General features: G+C 36.6%; 2 protein-coding genes across 4 annotated transcripts; both read right to left on the bottom strand.

The window, feature by feature from the left end:
* Window positions 1-167: 167 nt before the first annotated feature.
* Window positions 168-5,693, bottom strand: LOC106910632 (cytochrome P450 2D17-like). Its single transcript, XM_088006766.1, has 11 exons — window positions 5,480-5,693; window positions 4,444-4,606; window positions 4,106-4,258; window positions 3,280-3,440; window positions 2,061-2,129; window positions 1,862-1,966; window positions 1,555-1,690; window positions 996-1,081; window positions 772-873; window positions 556-697; window positions 168-460 (listed from the first exon to the last, which is right to left on the bottom strand). Exons 1-11 carry the CDS (start codon window positions 5,636-5,638, stop codon window positions 273-275), a joined length of 1,464 nt encoding a protein of 487 aa, XP_087862892.1. The 5' UTR covers window positions 5,639-5,693; the 3' UTR covers window positions 168-272.
* Window positions 5,694-6,915: 1,222 nt separating this feature from the next.
* LOC106904194 (cytochrome P450 2F2-like) lies at window positions 6,916-22,063 on the bottom strand. 3 transcript variants are annotated; one of them, XM_088006131.1, is made up of 12 exons: window positions 21,632-22,063; window positions 19,804-19,966; window positions 18,253-18,405; window positions 17,976-18,136; window positions 17,579-17,647; window positions 17,218-17,322; window positions 16,635-16,773; window positions 16,063-16,148; window positions 15,629-15,730; window positions 15,423-15,564; window positions 13,379-13,474; window positions 11,969-12,098 (listed from the first exon to the last, which is right to left on the bottom strand). In XM_088006131.1, exons 1-11 carry the CDS (start codon window positions 21,791-21,793, stop codon window positions 13,383-13,385), a joined length of 1,374 nt encoding a protein of 457 aa, XP_087862257.1. In that variant the 5' UTR covers window positions 21,794-22,063; the 3' UTR covers window positions 11,969-12,098; window positions 13,379-13,382. The 3 variants fall into 3 exon arrangements, with proteins under 3 accessions (XP_014823882.2, XP_087862257.1, XP_087862256.1); XM_088006130.1 differs by having other exon boundaries at window positions 17,976-18,139; window positions 21,632-22,062; XM_014968396.2 differs by lacking the exons at window positions 15,423-15,564; window positions 15,629-15,730; window positions 16,063-16,148; ... (5 more) ...; window positions 19,804-19,966; window positions 21,632-22,063 and adding exons at window positions 6,916-7,604; window positions 7,679-7,820; window positions 7,906-8,007; ... (4 more) ...; window positions 10,806-10,966; window positions 11,038-11,199 and having other exon boundaries at window positions 11,936-12,098; window positions 13,379-14,945.

Genomic DNA, 22,063 nt, shown 5'->3' with positions numbered 1-22,063 from the left:
CTGGAAGATTATTTCACTTTAGAATCTTAATTGCAAAGTGATTTTTTTATTACATTTTTAAAGTTTAATAAAAATAAATAAAATAATAAAAAAAAACATACCCTTTTTTAGTTAAGGAATTATTGTTTTTCTAATTTAGCTTTAAAAAATAATAAAAAAATCGAATGTTTTGTTTTTTCCAGTTTATTTTGAAACAGAAAAACCAAAGAATGAACCATATGCAGATTCCAGGGAGTCGTTTAATCTGTTTCTGGTGGCTCACACAAACAGCCTCAGTGATTTGACCTCAGCTTGACCTTCATGGTGTAGGGTTTAGGAGTCAGAGTGACTCCAAAGACTGGAGTGAAGTCTGGTTTTCCCGCCTCCTCCGGCCAGATGAAGCTAAACTTCCTCAGCAGGGTAACCGTGATGAGGAAGAGCTGCATACGAGCCAAACCTTCGCCGAGACACATCCGAGGACCTGAGGCACAAAAACAACCGTCTTCACTTTTCACGCATAACTCAATCTATGTCTGCTTTATATCTCCAGTTGTGACATCACTTCCTGTGTTTTACCTGCAGAGAAAGGCATGAAGGCCTCAGGTTTGACAAACTCTCCCTGCTCATTCAGGAAGTTTTCAGGGTTGAACTCAAGAGGGAATTTCCACTGTCCTTCTTCTCTCAGCACTGAGTTCAGGTTCTGGATGATCATTGTACCCTGAAGTTCAACAAAAAAAAGTTCTCACATGTTCACCAAGAGGTGCCAAAGCTCATCGATGACTTTCCACTTACCTTGGGAATGGAATATCCCATAAGATCTGTGTCTTTAGTTGTGCAGTGAAAAGCGCTGAGGGGAACAGTGTTGGCAAGCCTTTGAATTTCATGGATCACAGCCTGGACAGAAACATATTTTCAAAAAACTGTTTGAATGATATTAAAATAACAGTTTCAGTTTTAACAAACACAGAAAAACAACCCGTCATTTACAAACAGTAAATGATGACATCACAGTGTACCTGCATATAAGGCATACTGAGTCTGTCCTCGAAAGTGACCCGGTCCTTCCCCTCTAGAACCTGGTCTATCTCCTTCTGACATTGTTCTAAATTATAAGAGAATATGTCAGTAACTGTGCTCTGTGGTCTGCAAGGTTCAAAGTCTTAATACTGGTAAACTACAAACATGTAGAAAGTAGGATTAAGAAGAAAAGACTAAAGATGTGTAAAAAAACAAAAAAAGCGTGTAGTTCTGGATCGTTGCTGATGAAAATCAAGCAATGTAAAGAGCAATGTGTGACTTTCTACTGAAGCAGAAAGGCTGTACTTAGTTTTTGACATATAGAGACTTCAATTTTGTTTCAGTTTTGCTACATAGATTATCACTTTTGTATGATTAAGTTTAGATTGAATTCATTTTAAAATGCGGTATCAACTGGATCGTTTTTATTGTCAATGAAAACATATTTACTCTGTTTCGAATTACAAAGGTGATGTTGTGCAGATGCTGTAAACCACGACTGGACCGTCGCAGAAAATGGCAGAAACAGTTAGGAATGTCTGAGAAATGAGGGCGTACCTTGGATGTGTGGGTAGTTCATGAGGTACAGAAACGCAGTCAGCAGGGTGTTGGAGGTGGTGTCTGTCCCAGCAACGTAAAGATTAAAAGAGATTCTTCTCAGCTGCTCCTCAGAAAACATGGACTCATCATTTTTCTGAAGAACAGAAAGTGATTCATTCGAGACAAACAAAAAAAAGTGAAAGCTCTATCAGCTTTTACTAAAATAAGCAGAAAATCTGTGGCTGAGAAAAATCTATCTGAAGAACAAAGTTTCTAACTTCATCTCATTTTACACAACATAATTTAGTTTGTTGCATTTACACACATTTTCCAATTCATCCAAATAGCAGTCAACAAAATCCCGTGGCTCTCCGGAGACTCTGGTTTTCTTGTGTTCGTTCACCAAACACCGAGCATGACTCAGAAAAATCTAAAGTACAAAAGAATTTCAGTCACATTTAATTACTATTTCATTATCCTTCATGGATGATGTGTCTGTGGTTGTGTTGTGTTTCTGTCATTACCTCCATGTTTTCAAAGGCTTTATTGAAGGGCAGCGGCAGGCGGCGGATTAAAGGGATAGAGTCGTACAGCTGTGAAGACAGGCGGTTATTACAAAGAGTTCAATCAATTCAGGGCCACAGAGTTTTAGGAATCTTACTTTTCATATGCAGTATGCACAAGTTCATCATGACATTAGCATTATAGCACTTATAAATTATTCTCCTGTATCGCTGCATTATGTAATATATAACATTTTAATGGAATCAGCTTTAAAATGTAAAACCGCATTTTGTTATAATTGGCCCAAAATGTAACAATGTTACTGCATATGTGGCAGAAAGTATTACAAAATGTGTTCAAGGATTTTATTACATTTTGGTTTGATTATTGCACAATGTGTCTTATGTGTTTTTAGACATGTTTTACTATATATTGGAGCCTGAGTTCATGACATTATTAAAATATTACAGCATTAATACATAATGTGACATTACATCTCCATATTTCATCACTTTAATATATTTAGTGAGATCTTTATGTGATGAACCAAAGTAGAGCATCATGTAGAGTTGAAGGAAAATGAAACATCCCTGCATCCATGATAAATACCTGTAAATACACTTAAAATGACTATTTTCAAACTTAAACAAGTAAATGTCTGAAAGGTATGTCATGCCAATTTTACTCCCTTCACTCTTTCACTCCAATATAAAATTTATTACAATCAATTCCCCAGAAAACTTCAGAAATAATTATTTTTCACTTTGTTATTCTAATTATAATGATAATGTTAATCATGCTCCCATTTGTATCAGACTTTTCAAGGCTCTCTATGCATACATAAGTTTTCTGAAGTCTTTAAAAAGTTGTGTTGAAGTTTTTAGGACTGGAAGTTCTGCTAATTTCTTGTTAGAGATTTCAAATGACGCTTCTGGAAGTTTCAAAGCAAGATTCTGATTACACATGTTAAAAAAAACTAATTAAATTAATAGATCAAAACTGCATTAATTCCAGTTTGACATTTTTGCAGATTACCACAGGGGTGCACCAAAAAGCAACATTTGCTCCAGTTTATAAACCAAAGGCTCTTTTTATCAGATTAGTGGCATAACTGATGAAACAGACATTATTTACAACACTTGTACTTTGATCTTTTATACTTTCATTAACTGCTTGTTTTATTCTGGCATTAATCACATTTGTCAGTTAGTTTTGTCTGAAAATCATCCAGTAACTCACCATGGCCCAGGGCCCATTGGCTATTTTAGTCATCTCAGCAAAGCAGCGAACAATCAGCTTGATTGTCTGATCGTCGTACTTGTAGCGTTTCCCAAAGAGAACCTGGCAGATGATGTTGGAGGCGGCGTTATGAAACATGACCTGAGGACTCAGAGTTTGACCTGTGAAGACATAACATTTAATAAAACTGATGGAAAAAAACACGACTCAAGCATAATTACTTAATGATTACTTACTGCAGCATTAGTGTGTGGGTGAATGTTGGTGTAAAACGATATAAACACATTGCGTGTTATTGTTTACATCAATTTTGTGCATGCTCTCTGTGCTGCAGCGCAAAAAGACGATTCTTTTACTTGAAGGTAAAAGAGTTTTACATTTTTCTTTTTAGCTATTCTAATTATACTCTTTTTAATTAGTTAACAATGTTAGCAGTCAAATGTAACGTTTAGTTTACTATTTTATTTATTTATGTATTTTCCCCATTTCTGTCGTTACCATACATTTTAGAAAAGTGTAGTATTTGGATTACTGCTCTAACTTACAACAGGTTTGCCAAAAAAGACACCCATGCATTTCCAATGGAGTCCTATTGAACATCACAGGAGGAACAGTGCAGCAAAAAAGTAAAACCAAAAGGGAAATATTTCAAAATTAAAAGTCATTCTTGTGTTGGCCAAATTGTAATACAAAGTATAATATAAATATTCTTCTTCAAAGTAACTTGTCAGTCTAAGAGCTGATACAAAGTTTCACCAATAATTAAAAGCGTCAGGCTGGACAAAAACAGCAGGAATTTGTTGAAATATGTGGGAGCTTAACCTACCGCTGTTCTTTTCCAGTGTTTTAACTGTGTGTTGAATTTCTTCAAGGATTCTGTCCTCCATCGACTTTTTCCCCAGACCGAAGTTCCTGAGGGTCTTCAGAGCAAAGCGGCGATGCTCCCTCCACATCGGCCCATAATCAACCATAACCACACCTGCAAGAAAGAGTCCAGCTAATCATGTTCAAAGATAATGACAATCTATATGAAAGGATTTACATTAAAGACAATGATTACATTTACAGAAATAAAAAAAATGAAATCATGTTGCAGTGTTACAATGACTGCAGAGATAAAAGAACCTCATGTTAATGAATGAAATCACAAATCTACACATCTACCTTTTCTCTGGGTGACATCATTTATAAAAAGGTCTTGGGGTCTTCCAGCGAAATCTGTAGCTTTGACAACAATCGCCTCCTTCATGGCCTCAAACCCGTTGATGACGACGGCTGGTTTTGAACCAATGAACAGACTGTAGACGTTTCCATACGACGCCCTCAGCTGGAAGGAAACAGCACAACAGTCATTTTTATTAGATGCATCATAGTTTTAATTCTCATGTTACTTACAGAACTAGCTAAGCATTTTATGGTGAATTGTCTACAAAAAGATAAAAATCCATATTTAACCAAATTAACTTTTTGTCAACTGTTTATATAAGGAAAAGGTATTTTTTTGTTATCACAATAAAAGAATGACCAATTTTCTAAATAACAACTAAACATCTCAAGGGAAATAAAACTAATTTAATAGAAATAGAAATAAGACACGAGAGAGAATAAAACCAGGAATCAGCCCGTTAGAGAACAACCCATACAGTTGAAACCAGACGTAAAACCTGTGTGAAAAGTTCCTTTGCTTTTTTTTCTCTCTGACCGAAACTAAATAAAACTAAACGTTACAGTTTGTTTCTTTGAATTCAGAAGTTTGCGTATATTTCTGTAGCAAATGCAACTTGGGTCAAATGCAGGCATACTTCCAGAAAATTTACACAACAGTTTGCTGAAATTTTAGCCCATTCCTCACAACAGGTCTTTGCTCACAAAAATCTTTTCAGCGGTATGTAACTGAGATCATCACTCTGAAACATGGATTTAGCTGTTCTGAGGTCCGTATTTGATGGTTTAGGTCGTCATTGTCCAAGACCCATTCAGCTATGTGGCTCATATCTTCAGATGTTGCTTCAATATTTCCATGTTTTTTCCTCATGATAAACCAAAACGATGTTCCAAACCAACAGAAATGGGATATTTAACCCACTCCTTATTAGCCCATCAAAACTGTGAGTTAAAGTTTTTCATTTCTGTAATACTCTGTGTTTAGTCCAGGTTAACCAGGTGTGGGTTAGTGGGTTTACTCCAGACATTTTCTTACCCTCTCAAAGTCCTTTAAGGGGTTCTCTAAGTTCAGATGCAGCAGGTTCCCCAGCAGAGGCAGACTGGGGGGTCCTGGTGGGAAGTTCTTGGGTCTCTGAGGTTTGAGTTGAAGAATGAAGAAAACACAGAGTCCCAACAGAAATAGAGAAACAAACATGGTGGTTCAGATTGGATTAAACTGAACCGCAAAGCTGCTCGAGTTCTTATGAAAGAGCAGCTCAGCTCTCAGTGCTTTGCTTGTGTACTTTGATTCTTTGTATTTAGAGCGAAGGAGGAAATCAAATATGAATGGAGAACTGTTTACAGCTACAGGAAGTGATGTATATGGGCGGTGTTACAGTTTTCTTTGGGCTAACATGGTACATCTGGGCAAAACCGTCACATAAAAAAATCTTTTTGAAAAAACATTTTAGTATTAGTTATTTTTTATCTTAGTAAGTAACCTGACATACTGACTATGTCAGTATGTCAGGTTACAGCTATTTGCTGAATTCGTACAAACTACAAATAACATTTTGTACTTTTCATCTCTTAAAACAAAACCAAATGCAAAATGCTGCCATCTACTGGGACTGATGGGTAAGTTTGTCTCTGTGTATTTAGTGGAATCTGCTTTGTGAATCAGATTGAGAAAGAAGAAGCAAGTTCAGGGTGCAGGCTTCTGGATCGCAACCATGAAATATTCCTTATCAGCAGTGATGATGATCTCGTTCTTCTCGGTGCAGAAAAACATTTAGCTGCAGCTCAAAGAAATATTTTCAGTTTTTCTCAATAATTTCAATGTTTTGTGTGTGTTCACTTATTTTAAGTTTTATTGTTTTTTAAACATGTTTTTGAGCACAGGTGCCACATGACTCAATGCAAAAGAAAACCTATAGTGTTATGTTTTTAGAGTTTTAAACTGCTGCTTTTCTACATAGCAGCTTGCTGTGCTGTGCTACAGTGATGCACTAAGTTGTTCATAAAAGGGAACTGGATTTTCAGGGACAAATTCACAGCTATTTGCTGAATTCATACAAACTACAAATAACATTTTGTACTTTTCATCTCTTAAAACAAAACCAAATGCAAAATGCTGCCATCTACTGGGACTGATGGGTAAGTTTGTCTCTGTGTATTTAGTGGAATCTGCTTTGTGAATCTGGTGCAGAAATGAAGCAAAAAGCAGATAAAAAGAGTTCAAACAAATCCAAATAAATTCCCTCCAATAATGTCTGCAGACCAGTTTTCATAATGACACTATATGTTATTATTAGGTCATTATTGCATCTCTGTTAATGGATGTTTTCAATAAATACCAACTTAAATGTAATTTGTTTCCCTGTTGTTTCTCCAAATGTGTGCTGCAAGTTTCCAGCCATAGAACAAAACATGTAACATGTAAACTCAGACAGAAACAATTGAATGGAAGAATAAAAACTCTTTGGTCTTGAAAAGATTTTTAGGTCAGTTTTTATTCATTAGTATCAAAATGCATTGATTATTTAGAAGTTTTTTTTCAGTCTTTTATTCCTCATCTGTAACTGCGTTTGCATTGACCTTAAAATTGTGCAAATTGGAATTACAAAGATAAATTTGCTTAATGGAAACTCAACAATTTTGGTAAAACATTTTTTGTTAAAAGGTTTTTGCGCTAGCATGAGGTGGTTTTACGGATGTACAGAAATTTGTGTATTTTCTAAAACTGAAATGGAAACACTGTTTTTGCATCACACGAATCATGTGATCAGTAATCAGACGCTACTACTGGCAGAAAAGATGAAGAAGACAACAGGAGGTAGAGGAAGGACGATGGCGCGGCATGCTCTTAAACTTTTTCATCCATGATTTTAATGGCAACATCAGAGTTGGGATTTATTTTCCCCCCCAACATTAGCGGAAAATTGACAAAGTTTTATGTACATTTGTAAAGGAGACGCGGTTAGTTTCTGCTCCTCACTGTTTGGACCTCAGTTGGACCTTCATGTGATAAGGTTTCGGCGTTAGAGTGACTCCATAGACCGGAGTAAAGTCGGGTTCTCCTGCATCCTCCGGCCAGATGAAATTAAACTTCCTCAGCAGAGTCACCGTGATGAGGAAGAGCTCCATGCGGGCCAGACCTTCTCCCAAACACATCCGAGGACCTGGAAGAGAGAAACCAGGAGATCCAACCCACACTTCAAGGTGGTTACCTCAACCGTGACACATCTCAGTTTACCTGCAGAGAAAGGCATGAAGGCCTCAGGTTTGACAAACTCTCCCTTTTCATTCAGGAAGTTTTCAGGGTTGAACTCATGAGGGAATTTCCACTGTCCCTCCTCCCTCAGCACTGAGTTCAGGTTCTGGATGATCATTGTACCCTGAAGAGAATTATGAATATCAAATGCCGAAATCAGATGGTCTTCATTAATTAGTGTCCCTTTTGCAGAAACTTTCCTGACCTACCTTGGGAATGGAGTATCCCAGGAGCTCTGTGTCCTTCGTGGTGCAGTGGAAGACACTGAGAGGAACCGTGTTGGCAATCCTCTGAATCTCATGGAGCACAGCCTGCATGAAGGAAGATTTCTAACACTATTTCTGACTGGAAGCAATAAAACGTGTTTGTAAGTTTAATTGTTTGGTCATTATTGCAACTAATAAATTTGAATTCAAACGGGTAAATGAAACAACAAGATCAAATAGGAAGCGGCTACAAGAGAAAAAAACAAACTGACAGAGCTACTAAGTTATATTTTGATGCTATGGTACCTGGACGTAAGGCATGCTGTTTCTGTCCTCAAAACAGACCCGGTCCTTTCCCTCCAGAACCTGGTCTATCTCTTGCTGACATCGTTCTGAGGGAGGAATAAGAATACAAACGCATCAGTCGTTCCACATCCCACATGATTCGTTTCTACGCTTTTCTGCTCTGGACCAGTTATTTAACCTGCAGCACCACTGTTATGTTTCCAATTTAAATGACTCCTGTTGGGAGTCTTGAACCCCTCAACCGTCACCCTCAAACTGCTGGGTCCAAGTTTGGGCAAGTTTCTAGTGAAAACATGCTAGTACACCTCAAATAAGACAAAACTAACAAATAAGTAACTTTTCAGCAAGTGCTTAAGCCAACAACAAATTTTGCTGGACAATAAACTGTCCCAGAAGTTATTACGATAAACAACAATATTGTTGTTTTAGGACCATTTTCACACAATGTAATGGTAATGGCATAGTAATGCAAGAACACATTCTCAAAGATCAATAAACTTGAAATTCTAATGAACATTTAACATTTTAAATATCCAAAATACATAAACAAAACAACATAAACAACAAATAAAATAAGTTATTAATGTGTGTAAACAAAATTGTCCTTAAAAAAAAAAGGCTAGTTGAGACCAAATCACCAGACTGGAAACTTTTGTCCTCCAGGTTTTGATAGAAAGAGAGAAAAGAGAAAAATCATAAATAATGAAATTGGAAATTATTTTGCTCCTTTTAATTTATCATGCGATTAATTGAAAGATTGCTTATTGCAACAAGGCTAGTAAATTATTTCTTAATACTGATGAAAAATATTCATCAACATTTGATGAATAACCTGGGAGAAGCATCTTGTAGGTGAAATAATCTGCCAGTGTAATTATTGTTTTCATCAAGGAAATATTTGTTTAAATTAAACTCCTACATCTTACTGAAAGGTTACTTGTGAATTAGTTTTGCCTTATTTCAAGTGTACTAACATATTTGCACTACAAATTAGACAAAAATAAGATTTTGTGTCTTTCTGGTGACTGAACTTAATTACAAGTAAACACGTTGATGGAACCTGAATTGAAGCATACCTTGGACGTGTGGGTAGGCCATCAGGTAGAGAAATCCTGTCAGCAGGGTGTTGGACATCGTGTCAGTCCCAGCGAAGTGAAGGTCCAGGCTGTAAATCATGAGCTGAGCTTCTGAAAAGGAGGATCCGTCATCATTTCTCTGGAAAGAGGACAGCTTATGAGTATTATAAATGAAGACAAAAACTTAGCGAGTTTCTTATGTTGGATGACTCACAAACCTTTTCCAGTTCATCCAGGTAACAGTCAACAAAGTGTCGAGGATCCCCAGGAACTCTGGTCTTCTTGTACTCAGTGACCAAACAGTTAATGTAGTTCTGGCAAATCTAAAGAAAATATTTTGAATATTTGGAAACGGTATACATCATAAAACTTTTGCTAAAAGTTTTCTCAGTCAGACAAATGTAATGTTTTACAGACTTTATATATTCACTTTCTGAGTTGACAATGATTAGAAACAAATTATTTACAGTTCCTAAATTAAGTTTTAAAAAATTCACAACATCAATGGAGAAACTGAAGCAAAAATGGCAGGAAATGCAGAAATAGAAAAATCTTGTTTTTACCTCTGCATTTTTAAAGGCCTTTCTGAACGGCAGCGGGAAGTTACGACAAAAGGGAATAGAATCGTATATCTGTAAAGAAAAAGAAATGACATTATCTAGAGAGAAATATGGGTATTTATTTCCAGTAGCTAATTATTTCAGTTTTATTTACACACAGCATATTTGGGCCAGTGCAGATAGAAAAGAAAAAAATAAATAGAAAAAAAATAAATAGAAAAAAAAATAGAGAAATACATTTCCGCCATTGTATATTTTTCTATAAAAAAATATACTGCTCAAAAAATTAAAGGGAACATTTCACTTTAATTTTGTGTGTGGCTCCAAATCCAGGCCTCCATTGGTTAATAAATTTGATTTCCATTGATGATTTTTGTGTGATTTTGTTGTCAGCACATTCAACTTTGTACAGAACAAAGTATTCAATGAGAATATTTCATTCATTCAGATCTAGGATGTGTTATTTGAGTGTTCCCTTTATTTTTTTTGAGCAGTGTACATAGACATTTAAATTTTTGGACGTTTTCTGAGGTTTTCATGGCAAATTTTCAACTTTTTTAATTAAAAAATTAAATTTTTTAATTTTTTAAATTAAAAAATTTCCATTCTGGGATTAATCTAAAAATCTGTCATTTTTAGACAGATTAGACAGATTAGACAGATTAGGGCTTGTATGACAGCCCTAATATGCTGTCATACAAATCACCCTGCTGGCAGAAAAAGTTTTAACAGCCAGATATCATGCATTTTATCAGTAAGTGACATAACAGCCGGCTGTGACTCAGAGCCAAGAGTAAAAGTTTTACAATCGGAAAGTTGTGGGTTTTAATTGTAACTTCTTGCCCCATGTTTATGTATATATCAGCACATTGCATCACAAATATCTATTACATGCAAGACTTTGATAGCATTATGAATTAAACCTTCTACTTAAGGGGCAGAGGTGTGCCCTTTAACTCACCATGGCCCAGGGCCCATTGGCTATCTTGGCGTTTTCAGTGAAGCACTTAACAATCGTTTTGATCATGTCATCGTCGTACTCATAGCGCTTTCCGAACAGAACCTGGCAGATGATGTTGGAAGCGGCGTTATGGAACATGACCCGAGGACTCAGAGTTTTACCTGCATGAAAGTCAAAACAGCCATTTAAAACAGGCTACAGAACAGAACCCAGAGAGTAACCAGTGACGTACCGATACTGCCCTCCAGGGTTTTAATGGTGTGTTGAATCTCATCATGAATTCTGTCCTCCATTGATTTCTTTCCCAGACCGAAATTCCTCAAAGTCATCAGAGCAAAGCGGCGATGCTCCCGCCAGCTTGGGCCATAATCTGCCAGAATCACTCCAACACCACCTGCAGCAACACAGAAACACATTCACATGTATTCTTTTAGCCTCTAAACCTCTCTATGACCAGGTTGCCTCTGTTTTTATCGTTAGCTCTCTATGCGCTTTCATATTTTCAGAATACACAGATTCCACAAGTCTGAACCGGAAGTGATTCGCATCATCTTTGTAGGCAAGAGCAGCTGCAATGCATAGCGGAACGACGGCTTCGAGACCAACAAAAAGAAAATATGTGGACACGCTTGGCCAACGTGCAAGAGAAAGATACACAAACAAAATGGATGCTGAAGAGATCGACCCGTATGAATCAATAATGATTTCTTGGTTAATGTCAAGCTGTCATAACAAAGAAATTTTGAATAATGTCAACTTTGTATTAAAAGAGTCATAATTTACCAAATGACACTTTATGACAACAGTCATAAATATTCATAAAGGCTTATTCATGTTCTTGACATGTGTTATATCATGTTTATGACAGGTGTTATATCATGTTTATGACAGGTGTTATATCATGTTTATGACATGTGTTATATCATGTTTATGACAGGTGTTATATCATGTTTATGACAGTGTCATGACAGTCTTATTCACCCCCCTTCAAATAAAGTGTTACCCAGAACTTTGTGAAAAGAAACCAAATATTTGAATCAAGTGTGATCAAACCGGGACCAATATAAATGGTAAAAAGCATAAAAAATAAGCCCTCAGACATTGTTTATCTCAGGTAATGTAATACCTACCATTCCTGCAGGAAACATCGTTCACAAACAAGTCTTGGGGCCGTCCAGAGAAATCCAGACCCTTGATCACCATGGCTTCTTTCATGGCCTTCAGCCCGTTCAGAATCACAGAGGGTCTCGGACCGATGTAAATACTGTAGATGTTTCCGTAAGATTTGCTCAGCTGGGAGGGAAAAATAAAAATGTCAGTGATTTTTAAACACCTGTCCATCCTTGGTGTTGTTCTGTAATTTAAGATTTGCATACAAGTGTATCATTCAAAGTTTCAAAATATTAAAAAGTGGATTCATTTCATTGGTTTATTTCCGCAACTGTAACTCTTGTAGATTAGTTACTTATGCTAGCTCTAAAATTATTTGTTTCTGTTCATTTCAGCTTCTAGTTGATGATCTAAATTTTGTTTTTCATAACATTTGAGTATTTCACTTTGTTTTTAAACTATATACATCATGTTATAATTATTAAAATTTTCTGCATAACATTCAATTTCTCTATTGAAAAATTAAAACAAATTAGCTTTGATGTCATGATTTATTGAGATGCATATTACAGTGATATTCAATAAATGCAATTAATGTTCTTGTTAGTCAGATTTGAAAATAACATCTCTTACATTCAGCTCACATTTCTGTATTAAAAAAAACTGTTTCAATTGTGATCTAACATTCTAATCTTGAATGTTTAGATTAACTTTAATGAAAAATCATCATAATTATCTAATTTAAAGTCTTGAAAGAATAAGTCTTAGCATAGTTAATCTATATAATCAGTTTGACTTAGTGAATTGAGTTACCAAAATGAATAAACTTTCAATAATATTCTGATTTACTGAACAAGGCTGCACAAAAACAATTTGAAGTGAATTGTGTTGTGAACATTTAATTATATGTGTATCATTTATTTCATGCTGATATAAACTCTGTCAGCTGTTCACCATCCTGTTTCTGACAACTTTTCTGAATTATTTAACCCTGGCTATGCAGCAGTTCAAGATTTAAAAGAAAATTCACAAAATGTTAAAATGAAACCTTATCATTGAATAATAACTCCTTATCAATATATCCAGATATAGTCATTGTAAAATCTGAAAATGCACCATCTGTGTTACATCTGTAGTAACGTAGATCTGTTTTAGAAGGACAAAAGTGAGGTTTAAATATTGTTTTCTTTATCTAGAATATTATTTATCGAACAAGAACAATGCAAACACTGGCTTATCAAGTCCTCTGTGCATAAACTCTAACACTGGATGGCTTTATTCCAAGTGTGCACAGTTTTGCTGATATTATCTAATCACTTATAGTTCGTAAAAGCAGTTTCCTACAGAAGTATTAACACTTCTCAAGTGTATTGATTTCACCATTCAGCTTTACTGGAACTCTTGCAATCCTAAATCAAACGTCGCTACTGTCATTTAAACAACAAACTGCATTGATTTCCTACCCTGTCAAAGTCCTTCAATGGGTTCTCCAGGCTCAGGTTCAAAAGGTTCCCCAGGACAGGCAAGATGGGGGGTCCTGGTGGGAAGTTCTTTGGCCTCTGAGATTTGAACAGGATGATGACGAACCAAACAAAAATCCATAGCAGAAAGATTGACACAAACATGTTTCAATGAGGAAAACAGACAATTCTGACATGCAGCAACAGAATGAAGGTGCTGCTGCTGCTGCTGCTGCTAGCTCTGCCCAGTTTGTTTAAGGACTTTGTTTCTCTGTATGAAAGGTGAATGAAGCCATCAATGTAAAAAAGGTAAAGGACCAAGTTCAGACTGGGTCTGACAAGAACTATCTGGGTCAGATGTAAAGTCCACTGATAAGCTGACGCCGTAGATAAAGAGGGCAGAAACCATCTGTTCTACCAGAGGCAAACTTAGGTGATCTTTACTGGGACCAGTATGACCCACCTAAAATACCTCCAAAATAAAGTGTTATTGGTTTTTTCAACTATTTTCCACTTAATCTATTCTGAATACTGAGCATTGTTATTGTGCTTTGCTTCATATAAACTCTGGTATTAAATACAACAACAGTATCAGGGTGTGGTTTGAGCTCAAAGGAAAGCCTGTCCTTGTCGTTCAGCATGCCGAGGCCAAGGACACAACTCTGAACGGTTCCTGGTATCAGGGCCAGTAAAACCCTGGAAGACAGAACACATCACCGCGGTTCTGAAGTCCACTGGCTCAGAAAACACTTTAAAATACTTTCGTTTATAAATCACCGTATTGAATGGCTTAGCACCAGGATACATTAAAGATCTGTTGTTGTATCGACCACTCAGACCTTCTGGTTCTGGTCTGTTCTGCATCCCCAAATCCAGAACCAAACATGAAGAACCAGCATTCGGGTTTCATACTCCTCTAATCTGGGACAAACATCCAGAAAAATTTGCATTTGAAGAGTATACAAATGAAATACATTGGCTGGTCTGATAAATATATTGCAGCTTCCACATTAAAAAGATCCCATCTCCATTTGAGGTAAAAAATAAAGGGGACATATTATGCAAAAGTTCACATTTTGTACCTTTTTTGTACTTCAATTTTAGTTTCTACTGCTCCTAAAAACACCCCAAAGTCTTTTGGCAATAAATTCATATTCTTTGGTGTTTGGAAAATGAGCCGTTTCAAAAACCTCCAGCATGTAAAGTCATAAATCAGCAGGCAGAACACCAGTACCTCTCAACCTAAGCTGAGCTCCAGCACATTTGGTCAGCTGGTTTTAACGCTGTACAATGGCTACTGGAAAACACAGCGGAGATGTTCAGATTTTCATTGAGAGGGCCCAAAAAAGAAAAGACCAGAAAGGAGTAAATCAGAAGCTCACTTAGGTTGAGTTTTTCTGATGAACTTAGGAAGGCTGAGATGTTTTCGATGTGTGATAGAACAAACAGGGAAGACAAAAAAGGAAGACTTCAAAAACATTCAGGTATTTAGCGAAACAGTATCTAAAGAGGAGGATGTGAAGGATAGGCTGAGGTGGAAACCGATAATATCCAACGGAAGAGAGGAAGATGAAAGTTGGTATATTATCCATAATAAATAAACTAACATCTATCAATGTATTCTGACTCTGATTGACAAGACATTGATAAGTTGATCCTTTCAAAATAATCTGATGATAAACGGATAAAGTGAGAAACTCTTTAAATTTCCCATAAAGAATAATCTCAGAAATCGTCTAGAAAAAACAAGTACATTTCTGAGCTCCAAGTCAAAAATTTGCATGAAAGAAACTAATTTTTAGATTAATCTCAAAACATTTCTAGAAAAATCTTGAAAATTTCTGAACTTCAAAAGTTGAAAATTTGCAAGAAAAACGGAAAATTTTAGATCAATCCCAGAATCTTTCTAAAAAAAAAAACCTTGACTTTTGAAACTCAGAATTGTTTTTCTAGAAAATTTCTGAAATTAATCTCAAAATTTCACAGTTTATTGGCGGACATTTACTCCTTTTATTTTCTATCTGCGATGGCCCTTATTTCATTGTACCTGCAGAGAAAGGCATGAAGGCCTCAGGTTTGACAAACTCTCCCTGCTCATTCAGGAAGTTTTCAGGGTTGAACTCATGAGGGAATTTCCACTGTCCTTCTTCTCTCAGCACTGAGTTCAGGTTCTGGATGATCATTGTACCCTGAAACCAAAAAGACAACATGATGGCATTGCTGTTCTTGGGAAGTCATTAATGTTTAACTCACTTTGGGAATGGTGTATCCCATGAGCTCTGTGTCCTTAGTCGTGCAGTGGAAGACACTGAGAGGAACCGTGTTGGCAATCCGCTGGATTTCATGGATCACAGCCTGATTTAACAAAATTTCTGTCATTAAATTCAAGCAAAGACAAATAAAACCAGAAAAACAAAATGGCTTAAAGTTACCATTGGAAAACAGTCCAAGCATATCATTTTTTAAGCTCTGAAAACCAGATTTTTTATGCAAACATCTGTTTAATTTATAAAGTTCTTCAGTTTGTCTCTTTGAGATCATGTATCATAACCAGAGTTACAAGAGCGACCTCTGGAGGTGAGTGCAGCTTCCCAAACTGCTTTTAAAAAACTGCTTTCTGTTTTGTTGCTACAAGTCGTGCCTGACATTCTGAATAGGAATCAAAATAAATCATCTGATGGCTCTACCTGCACATAAGGCATGCTGAGTCTGTCCTCAAAGCTGGCCCGATCCTTCCCCTGCAGCACCTGGTCGATCTCCTGCTGACATCGCTCTGAGGAATCCAGAGTTGCTGCATGTTACTGCACAACTTAAACCGTAATAAATCACACTTATCCCCGTCTCATGTAAGGAGAATACTGAATAGTCAGATGATTAAAGCAAAACTGAAGCAGCAGTGAAATCAAACGGTCACAAAGATGACAGAAGGAATTATTTTCTACTTTGTTTTTTTTTTCCTCTTCCTTAATCTTTTCCCACTCTTAAACTTTCACTTTGAGGTCAAATAAGACTCTCAGGTTCACCAAATAAAACTGTGACAATAAGAATATGACCCTTGTTTTTATGACTCAAAAACCAAGAGTCATAATGCACCTCAGATCTAAATATTTAAATACTAGATCAGCCTAAGACCATTTTAAAACCACAAGAAGCAGCAAGAGAAAACAGATGGTTTTGTAGTGAACAAGAAAAAGATTGCTACATTTAACCTGACACTAAAACATTGCATTTACAGGCATGTAAACGTTGTTGAGGCTACCTTGTATGTGTGGGTAGTTCATCAGGTAAAGAAAGCCTGTGAGCAGAGTGTTGGAGGTGGTGTCAGTCCCAGCAAAATGAAGATCCAGAATGTAGTTTATGAGCAGTTCCTCTGAAAATGAAGAACCGTCATCCTTCCTCTGCAGACGGGGACACAGAAAAATGTAAAGCAAACTCATATAAGATAATTACCCTTAGTTATACTTTAAGAAATGCACCAGGAGCATCAGAAAATTACATCCTTCGGTCATTTCAAATTAAAGTCAACTTTTGTTGGATACAAGCCTCATGCATACATGTCAGATAACTAAACCAATTTAATATCAATCCAAGAATGTCATGAATGCTCACGCTAGTTCGCATGGCCATGGATGATGAAGGATAAACAGTGTAGTTGTTTCTCCACAATTAGCACATTTAGCAGCTTTTACATAAGCATGATTGACAGCACTAAGATCCTCCTCTTGGCTCTGATTGGTGCGTTTCTTCAGATGCAGGACGTGGATTAGTTTTATGATGTTATGAAGCCTGACTGAACACAGCTTTCATGTTTTAAATAGGGTTGACTTTTGTTACATACACACCTTATCCAATTCATCCAGGTAGCAGTCTAGGAAGTCCCGAGGCTCACCGGGGACTTTGGTCTTCTTGTGCTCCTTCACCAACTCCATTGCAATATTCTGACAAGTCTAAACAGGAAAGCCATTCAAAGCAAAAAAAAAATGGAGATTTCTATCATTAACACCCGAAGACAAGAGGCAGGTGAGATCCAGGAAATGCTGTGTTTGCTTGTGTACTTTTTATTTAATGTCGACTGCCCAGCAGTGAATTGTTACCTGAAAGTGACAGATTTACTTTCACAAGTGAAGCATTACGGTTTTGCTATAACGCTCATCTCCCCGCCCCAAACATGTGTTTAGCTTAGTAGAAGCTTTGTTCCATTACCTTGTAGTTTCTAAAGCCATTTCTGAATGGCAGCGGCAAATAGCGAGTTATGGGAAGATAATCGTAAAGCTGCAAAGAGAAACAAGACATTAAGTTATATTCCTCATAAATTCTGGTTTGTTTCACACCAACTGGTATGAACAGATTTATTTCATAAGTATGGCATCTGAATTCAAACAGGAGACTGATCTGACCTGAACTACAACAAGCAAATACTACAATTTTAAGCTAAGATGAACACAGAAAGGCCTTGTTTTAACAGACGAGGTTAAAAGGTTTGTTATAATGGATATCTGGCAGAAAGACTTGAGTTATAACCAAGATTTCCATCGATTCGGCAGGAAAAATTGAAATATATGATTTAGTTCTAGCAACTCAGAGATGGACTTTGACTCACCATGGCCCAGGGTCCGTTGGCAATCTTTGCATTCTCGGTGAAGCACTGAACAATGATTTTAATCAGCTCATCATTGTATTCATAGCGTTTACCAAACAAAACCTGGCAGATGATGTTGGAGGCTGCATTATGGAACATAACCTGGGGACTCAGTGTGCCGCCTGCTAAAATAATTTGATTAAATAAAATTAATTAAAATGAGAGAAATTTAAGAAACACATCATTTTTGATCATGCAAATGTTGCAGAAAGTAAAGGATGCACACAAGATGAAATACCTGTGCTCTGTTCTAGAGTTTTGATTGTGAACTGAATCTCATCATGAATTCTGTCTTCCATTGACGTTTTTCCGAGACCAAAGTTTCTCAGGGTCATCAGAGCAAAGCGCCGATGCTCTCTCCATCTCAGACCGTAGTCTGCCAGAATCACTCCTGAAACAAACATAGGAACACAACAAAGATTTACACTCACAAAATAGATTTTCTACATATTTATGTCAGATTAGAGCTGAAAGAAAGGAATGGAATCAATACAAAGGATTACAATGGCTTTCCATGCACAAGTTGGCCACCAGTGAGTAAAAACTCAGAAATATTTAGGTTAATCTCAGAAAAATTCTAGAAACAAAACTCGGAAATTTCTCAGTTTGAACAGTCAAAAACTCAGAAATGCTGAGATAAATCTCTTTTCTAGATAAACATTGAAATTTCTGAGTTTCAAAACTCAAAAATCTTTCATGTTTGAAACTCAAAAATTTTCAAGTTTTTCCTAAAAGATTTCTCAGATTAATCTCAAAATTTCTCAGTCTGTCTTTGAAAAAATGTTATGACTTTATTCTTATATTATTTAGACTTTATTCTTGTAATATTATGACTTTATTAATATGGCTTGATACTCCATAGTACTCTAAGACCCCGGGGTTTTGTATAAAAATGTGTTTTTCTTATAAAATCTTAAATTTTAATTCATATCTTCCAAGACATTTAGCCTAGAAACAGCAATGGCTCGTTCCCATTTTTACGCCACCTAAAATGATTTTTGGAGTTTCTCATTTCTCTTTATCTTTCTGAAAAAATAGAAATTGTTGACCGTATCTCATATGCTGGCAACAAACTCGTTTTCATTTGGGCCACATGAGGATCATGAATGTTCTTAAAGGGCCGGTTGTGTCAGATTGTATCAATAAACTCGATAAACTGTTAGAAACGTCTCTGCTCTTGATTCTTAAGTTCTTCTTAAAATGAAATGATATTGAACAGTTTCAAACTCATCAGTCCCTCTAGAATGTCACAATTGTTTCAGTGATTTTTTTTGTCATTACAATAAAAACTTTTTTGGTGCAAATTTAGAAATATTTGCAAGAAACGTTGCAATATTTGCATTTAAGTATGATAATAAATGTGACTTTTTATTACTTGCAAATAACTGATCACAAACCAGAACTTGACATCAAGTAAGACCGAGTCAGAAGTGCAGAAGTAAAATATACTGCCACCTGCAGGTAGGAGTTGCCATCACTTCAGCCAATGTTTCTGACCATTTTACTGGAAATTTTTCAGTAAACTCAGTTTGTTGAAAAAAAGTCACAATTTGTTGATTTTGCGTGAATTTCCATGATCACAGTAAAAGTGGAAGCATTAACTAATGTAATTACTGATGAATATAATATTAAAGCACAGAACTGTATGCATAAATATGTTTTATTTATGCATACTTCCAGAGTCTAGAGGGCCACATAAGAAGCTGGGGACCGTATGTGTTTGACGCATATGGTTCCCTCTTAATCAGCTCTTAAATGCTTCAGGATGCTTCTGGGATGTAATACCTACCTCTATTCTGGGTGACGTCATTTACAAACATGTCTTGTGGTCTTCCAGCAAAATCAGCACCTTTGGTCACTATGGCCTCCTTCATGGCCTTCAGCCCGTTCAGGACCACAGCGGGTCTGCGACCAAGGAACAGACTGTACACGTTTCCATATGCGTTCCTGAACTGTTAGGAAAACACAGAATGTCATTTTAACAGTAAATACCAATATTAGAAACTATTAAATCAGTACTTTGTCACAGTTGGACCATTTTCAGTGAAAAATCCTAAATCACTGCATTAGAACAATCACATTTCATTGAGTTATATTATGTTAATATGTTGTTCTGTTCAGCCATTTTCCTGTATGTGAATAAAAGTCAGAAACTCGTGCAGGGTCATTAGAAATGACAAAATACTTTCAAATGTAGAAAAAACATTGTTTTATGAATAGGGTCTCTTAAAGCCTGTCCAGCTGATGCCATGTAAATTATCACCTCTTCACAGATAAAGGAGACATTAACTTTTTTGTTCAGAATGCATTCATTTAATATAATAGTCAATGTAAAAAGAACAGCATTAACTGGTCCAGGACTCAGCTTACAACAAAAACATCCCAAAGTCTGAAAATATAATGTTTGAAGCAAACACACATATTTTAAATGAGTCAGTGTCAGAAGCTGACACGTGAAATGTCTCAACCTCATTATCTTTCAGTAAGGTATCATTAATCAGTCGTAATAGACCCACCCAGTAATCGGTTCACAAAGCATACAAATGACAAAACACTCCCTGATGGAAACATGCCAAGTGTGTAGGAGGTCAGCTCTAACCGACTTCTGCACTTATATCATGTTTATGCACAAATAAAAGTCATTTTTCTGAGCAAACTGGACCTTATAGGCTGGAAATACAGAAAAATATTGAATGCATTTGAGTTTCATTCTGATCATTTCAGTAAAAAGACTGGATAAAAGCATTAGATCAGAAATAAGGTAAGACTTTTTACAGTGTATTAATGACAGAGACGGGCTGCTTTCCAAGAATGCACCAACCTGTTACGCAATGATAACGTCTGTATTCAGCAGAGAGAACTCTAGTTAAATACAGCGGTGGGACGTAACACAGTGCTTGTACTTTGTTACTGTACTTAAGTACATTTTTCATGTATCTGTACTTTGTTAAGTAGATTTAATTGTGGGTACTTTCGACTTTTACTCCACTACATTTTACAGCAAGTATCTGTATTTTTTACTTCACTGCATTTCAATAAAGTGTTGTGTCACACATTACATCCAGGACGTGTTGCGCTTTTTTGATTTGTTTGTTAGTTTGAAAGTAATCAATGGCGAGAGGGGAACTGGTCCATTGTAAAGTGGGAAAGTAGCGCCACCCTCCCTACAGAAGAGCAAGGCGGGTCGCAGCACCTGCAGAATCACTAACACCCAAAATGGAGTCTACTAAGGGTCATCATCCAGAAGACCTGCGCCACCCAGCGCCTTATTTAAAAGATTCATTCCAGTTAACCGGGTCAAAAGTCGACTCCTGGACACTCCTGAACCTCCTTTGCCTCCCCTGAAAGCATGAACTTCTAGGATTAAAAAATGTTAATATGGTACTTTTACTTTTACTACAGTACATTTTTGTCTGTTTATTTGTACTTTTATTTAAGTACATTGTTTGGCTACTTTCCCCACCACGGCTTACATATGTTAAACTTTGGTACATTTCAGAACAATTTCTTTAAATTTTTTACAAAACGAAAGTGTTCCAGCAAAAAAGTACAATTTCAAAACATATTTTACACTTGATTTCAAAGAGCACAATTAAAAGTTAATTTATGTTTCTTACCCTCTCCAAGTCCTTCAGCGGATTCTCCTGGCTGAGGTTGAAAAGGTTCCCCACCAACGGCAGCGTGGGGGGTCCAGAGGGGAAGTTCTTGGGTCGCCGAGGTTTGAGCTGGAATAACAGGAATAAAATGCAGAGGCACAGGAGAAGCACAGAACCCAACATGATGGATGGGAGCTCTGATGGACTGTGGAAGAAGTGCCTGGGCTCTGCTCTTAGTCCTGCCTCCTGTGGTTGTATTCTTTGTTCCTCTGTCGCAAAGGTGGGGCAGACAACCAGGAAACCCACTAGCAAAGGGTTATACTCACAAAGTAGATGGCAGTTTTACTCTGTCATCTACTTGGCTGAGTAAGTCAAGTAGATTTATATGACTAAAGTCATGTGACTTTAGTCATATGACTTTAACAGAGTGACTTGTTAAAGTCACTATGTAAC

The sequence above is a fragment of the Poecilia mexicana genome, unplaced genomic scaffold, assembly GCF_051168715.1.
Source record: "Poecilia mexicana isolate PSO_F unplaced genomic scaffold, ASM5116871v1 scaffold_6, whole genome shotgun sequence".
Taxonomy (NCBI): domain Eukaryota; kingdom Metazoa; phylum Chordata; class Actinopteri; order Cyprinodontiformes; family Poeciliidae; genus Poecilia; species Poecilia mexicana.
The sequence above is the reverse complement of the archived record's forward strand: the minus strand, read 5'-3'. Positions and strand labels throughout refer to the sequence as shown.

What these genes read in the sequence shown, in the direction of transcription:
- LOC106904194 (XM_014968396.2), bottom strand. Translation starts at nt 13,540, where the DNA reads ATGTTTGTGTCAATCTTTCTGCTATGGATTTTTGTTTGGTTCGTCATC. An exon ending in CCAATGGGCCCTGGGCCATG is followed by an intron (nt 9,917 to 10,805) that starts GTGAGTTAAAGG and finishes TTTTCTTTACAG; the next exon opens with ATATACGATTCTATTCCCTT. An exon ending in TGGGATACTCCATTCCCAAG is followed by an intron (nt 7,821 to 7,905) that starts GTAGGTCAGGAA and finishes AATTCTCTTCAG; the next exon opens with GGTACAATGATCATCCAGAA.
- LOC106910632 (XM_088006766.1), bottom strand. Translation starts at nt 5,638, where the DNA reads ATGTTTGTTTCTCTATTTCTGTTGGGACTCTGTGTTTTCTTCATTCTT. An exon ending in AAGCCTTTGAAAACATGGAG is followed by an intron (nt 1,967 to 2,060) that starts GTAATGACAGAA and finishes TTTGTACTTTAG; the next exon opens with ATTTTTCTGAGTCATGCTCG. An exon ending in GAACTACCCACACATCCAAG is followed by an intron (nt 1,082 to 1,554) that starts GTACGCCCTCAT and finishes CTTATAATTTAG; the next exon opens with AACAATGTCAGAAGGAGATA.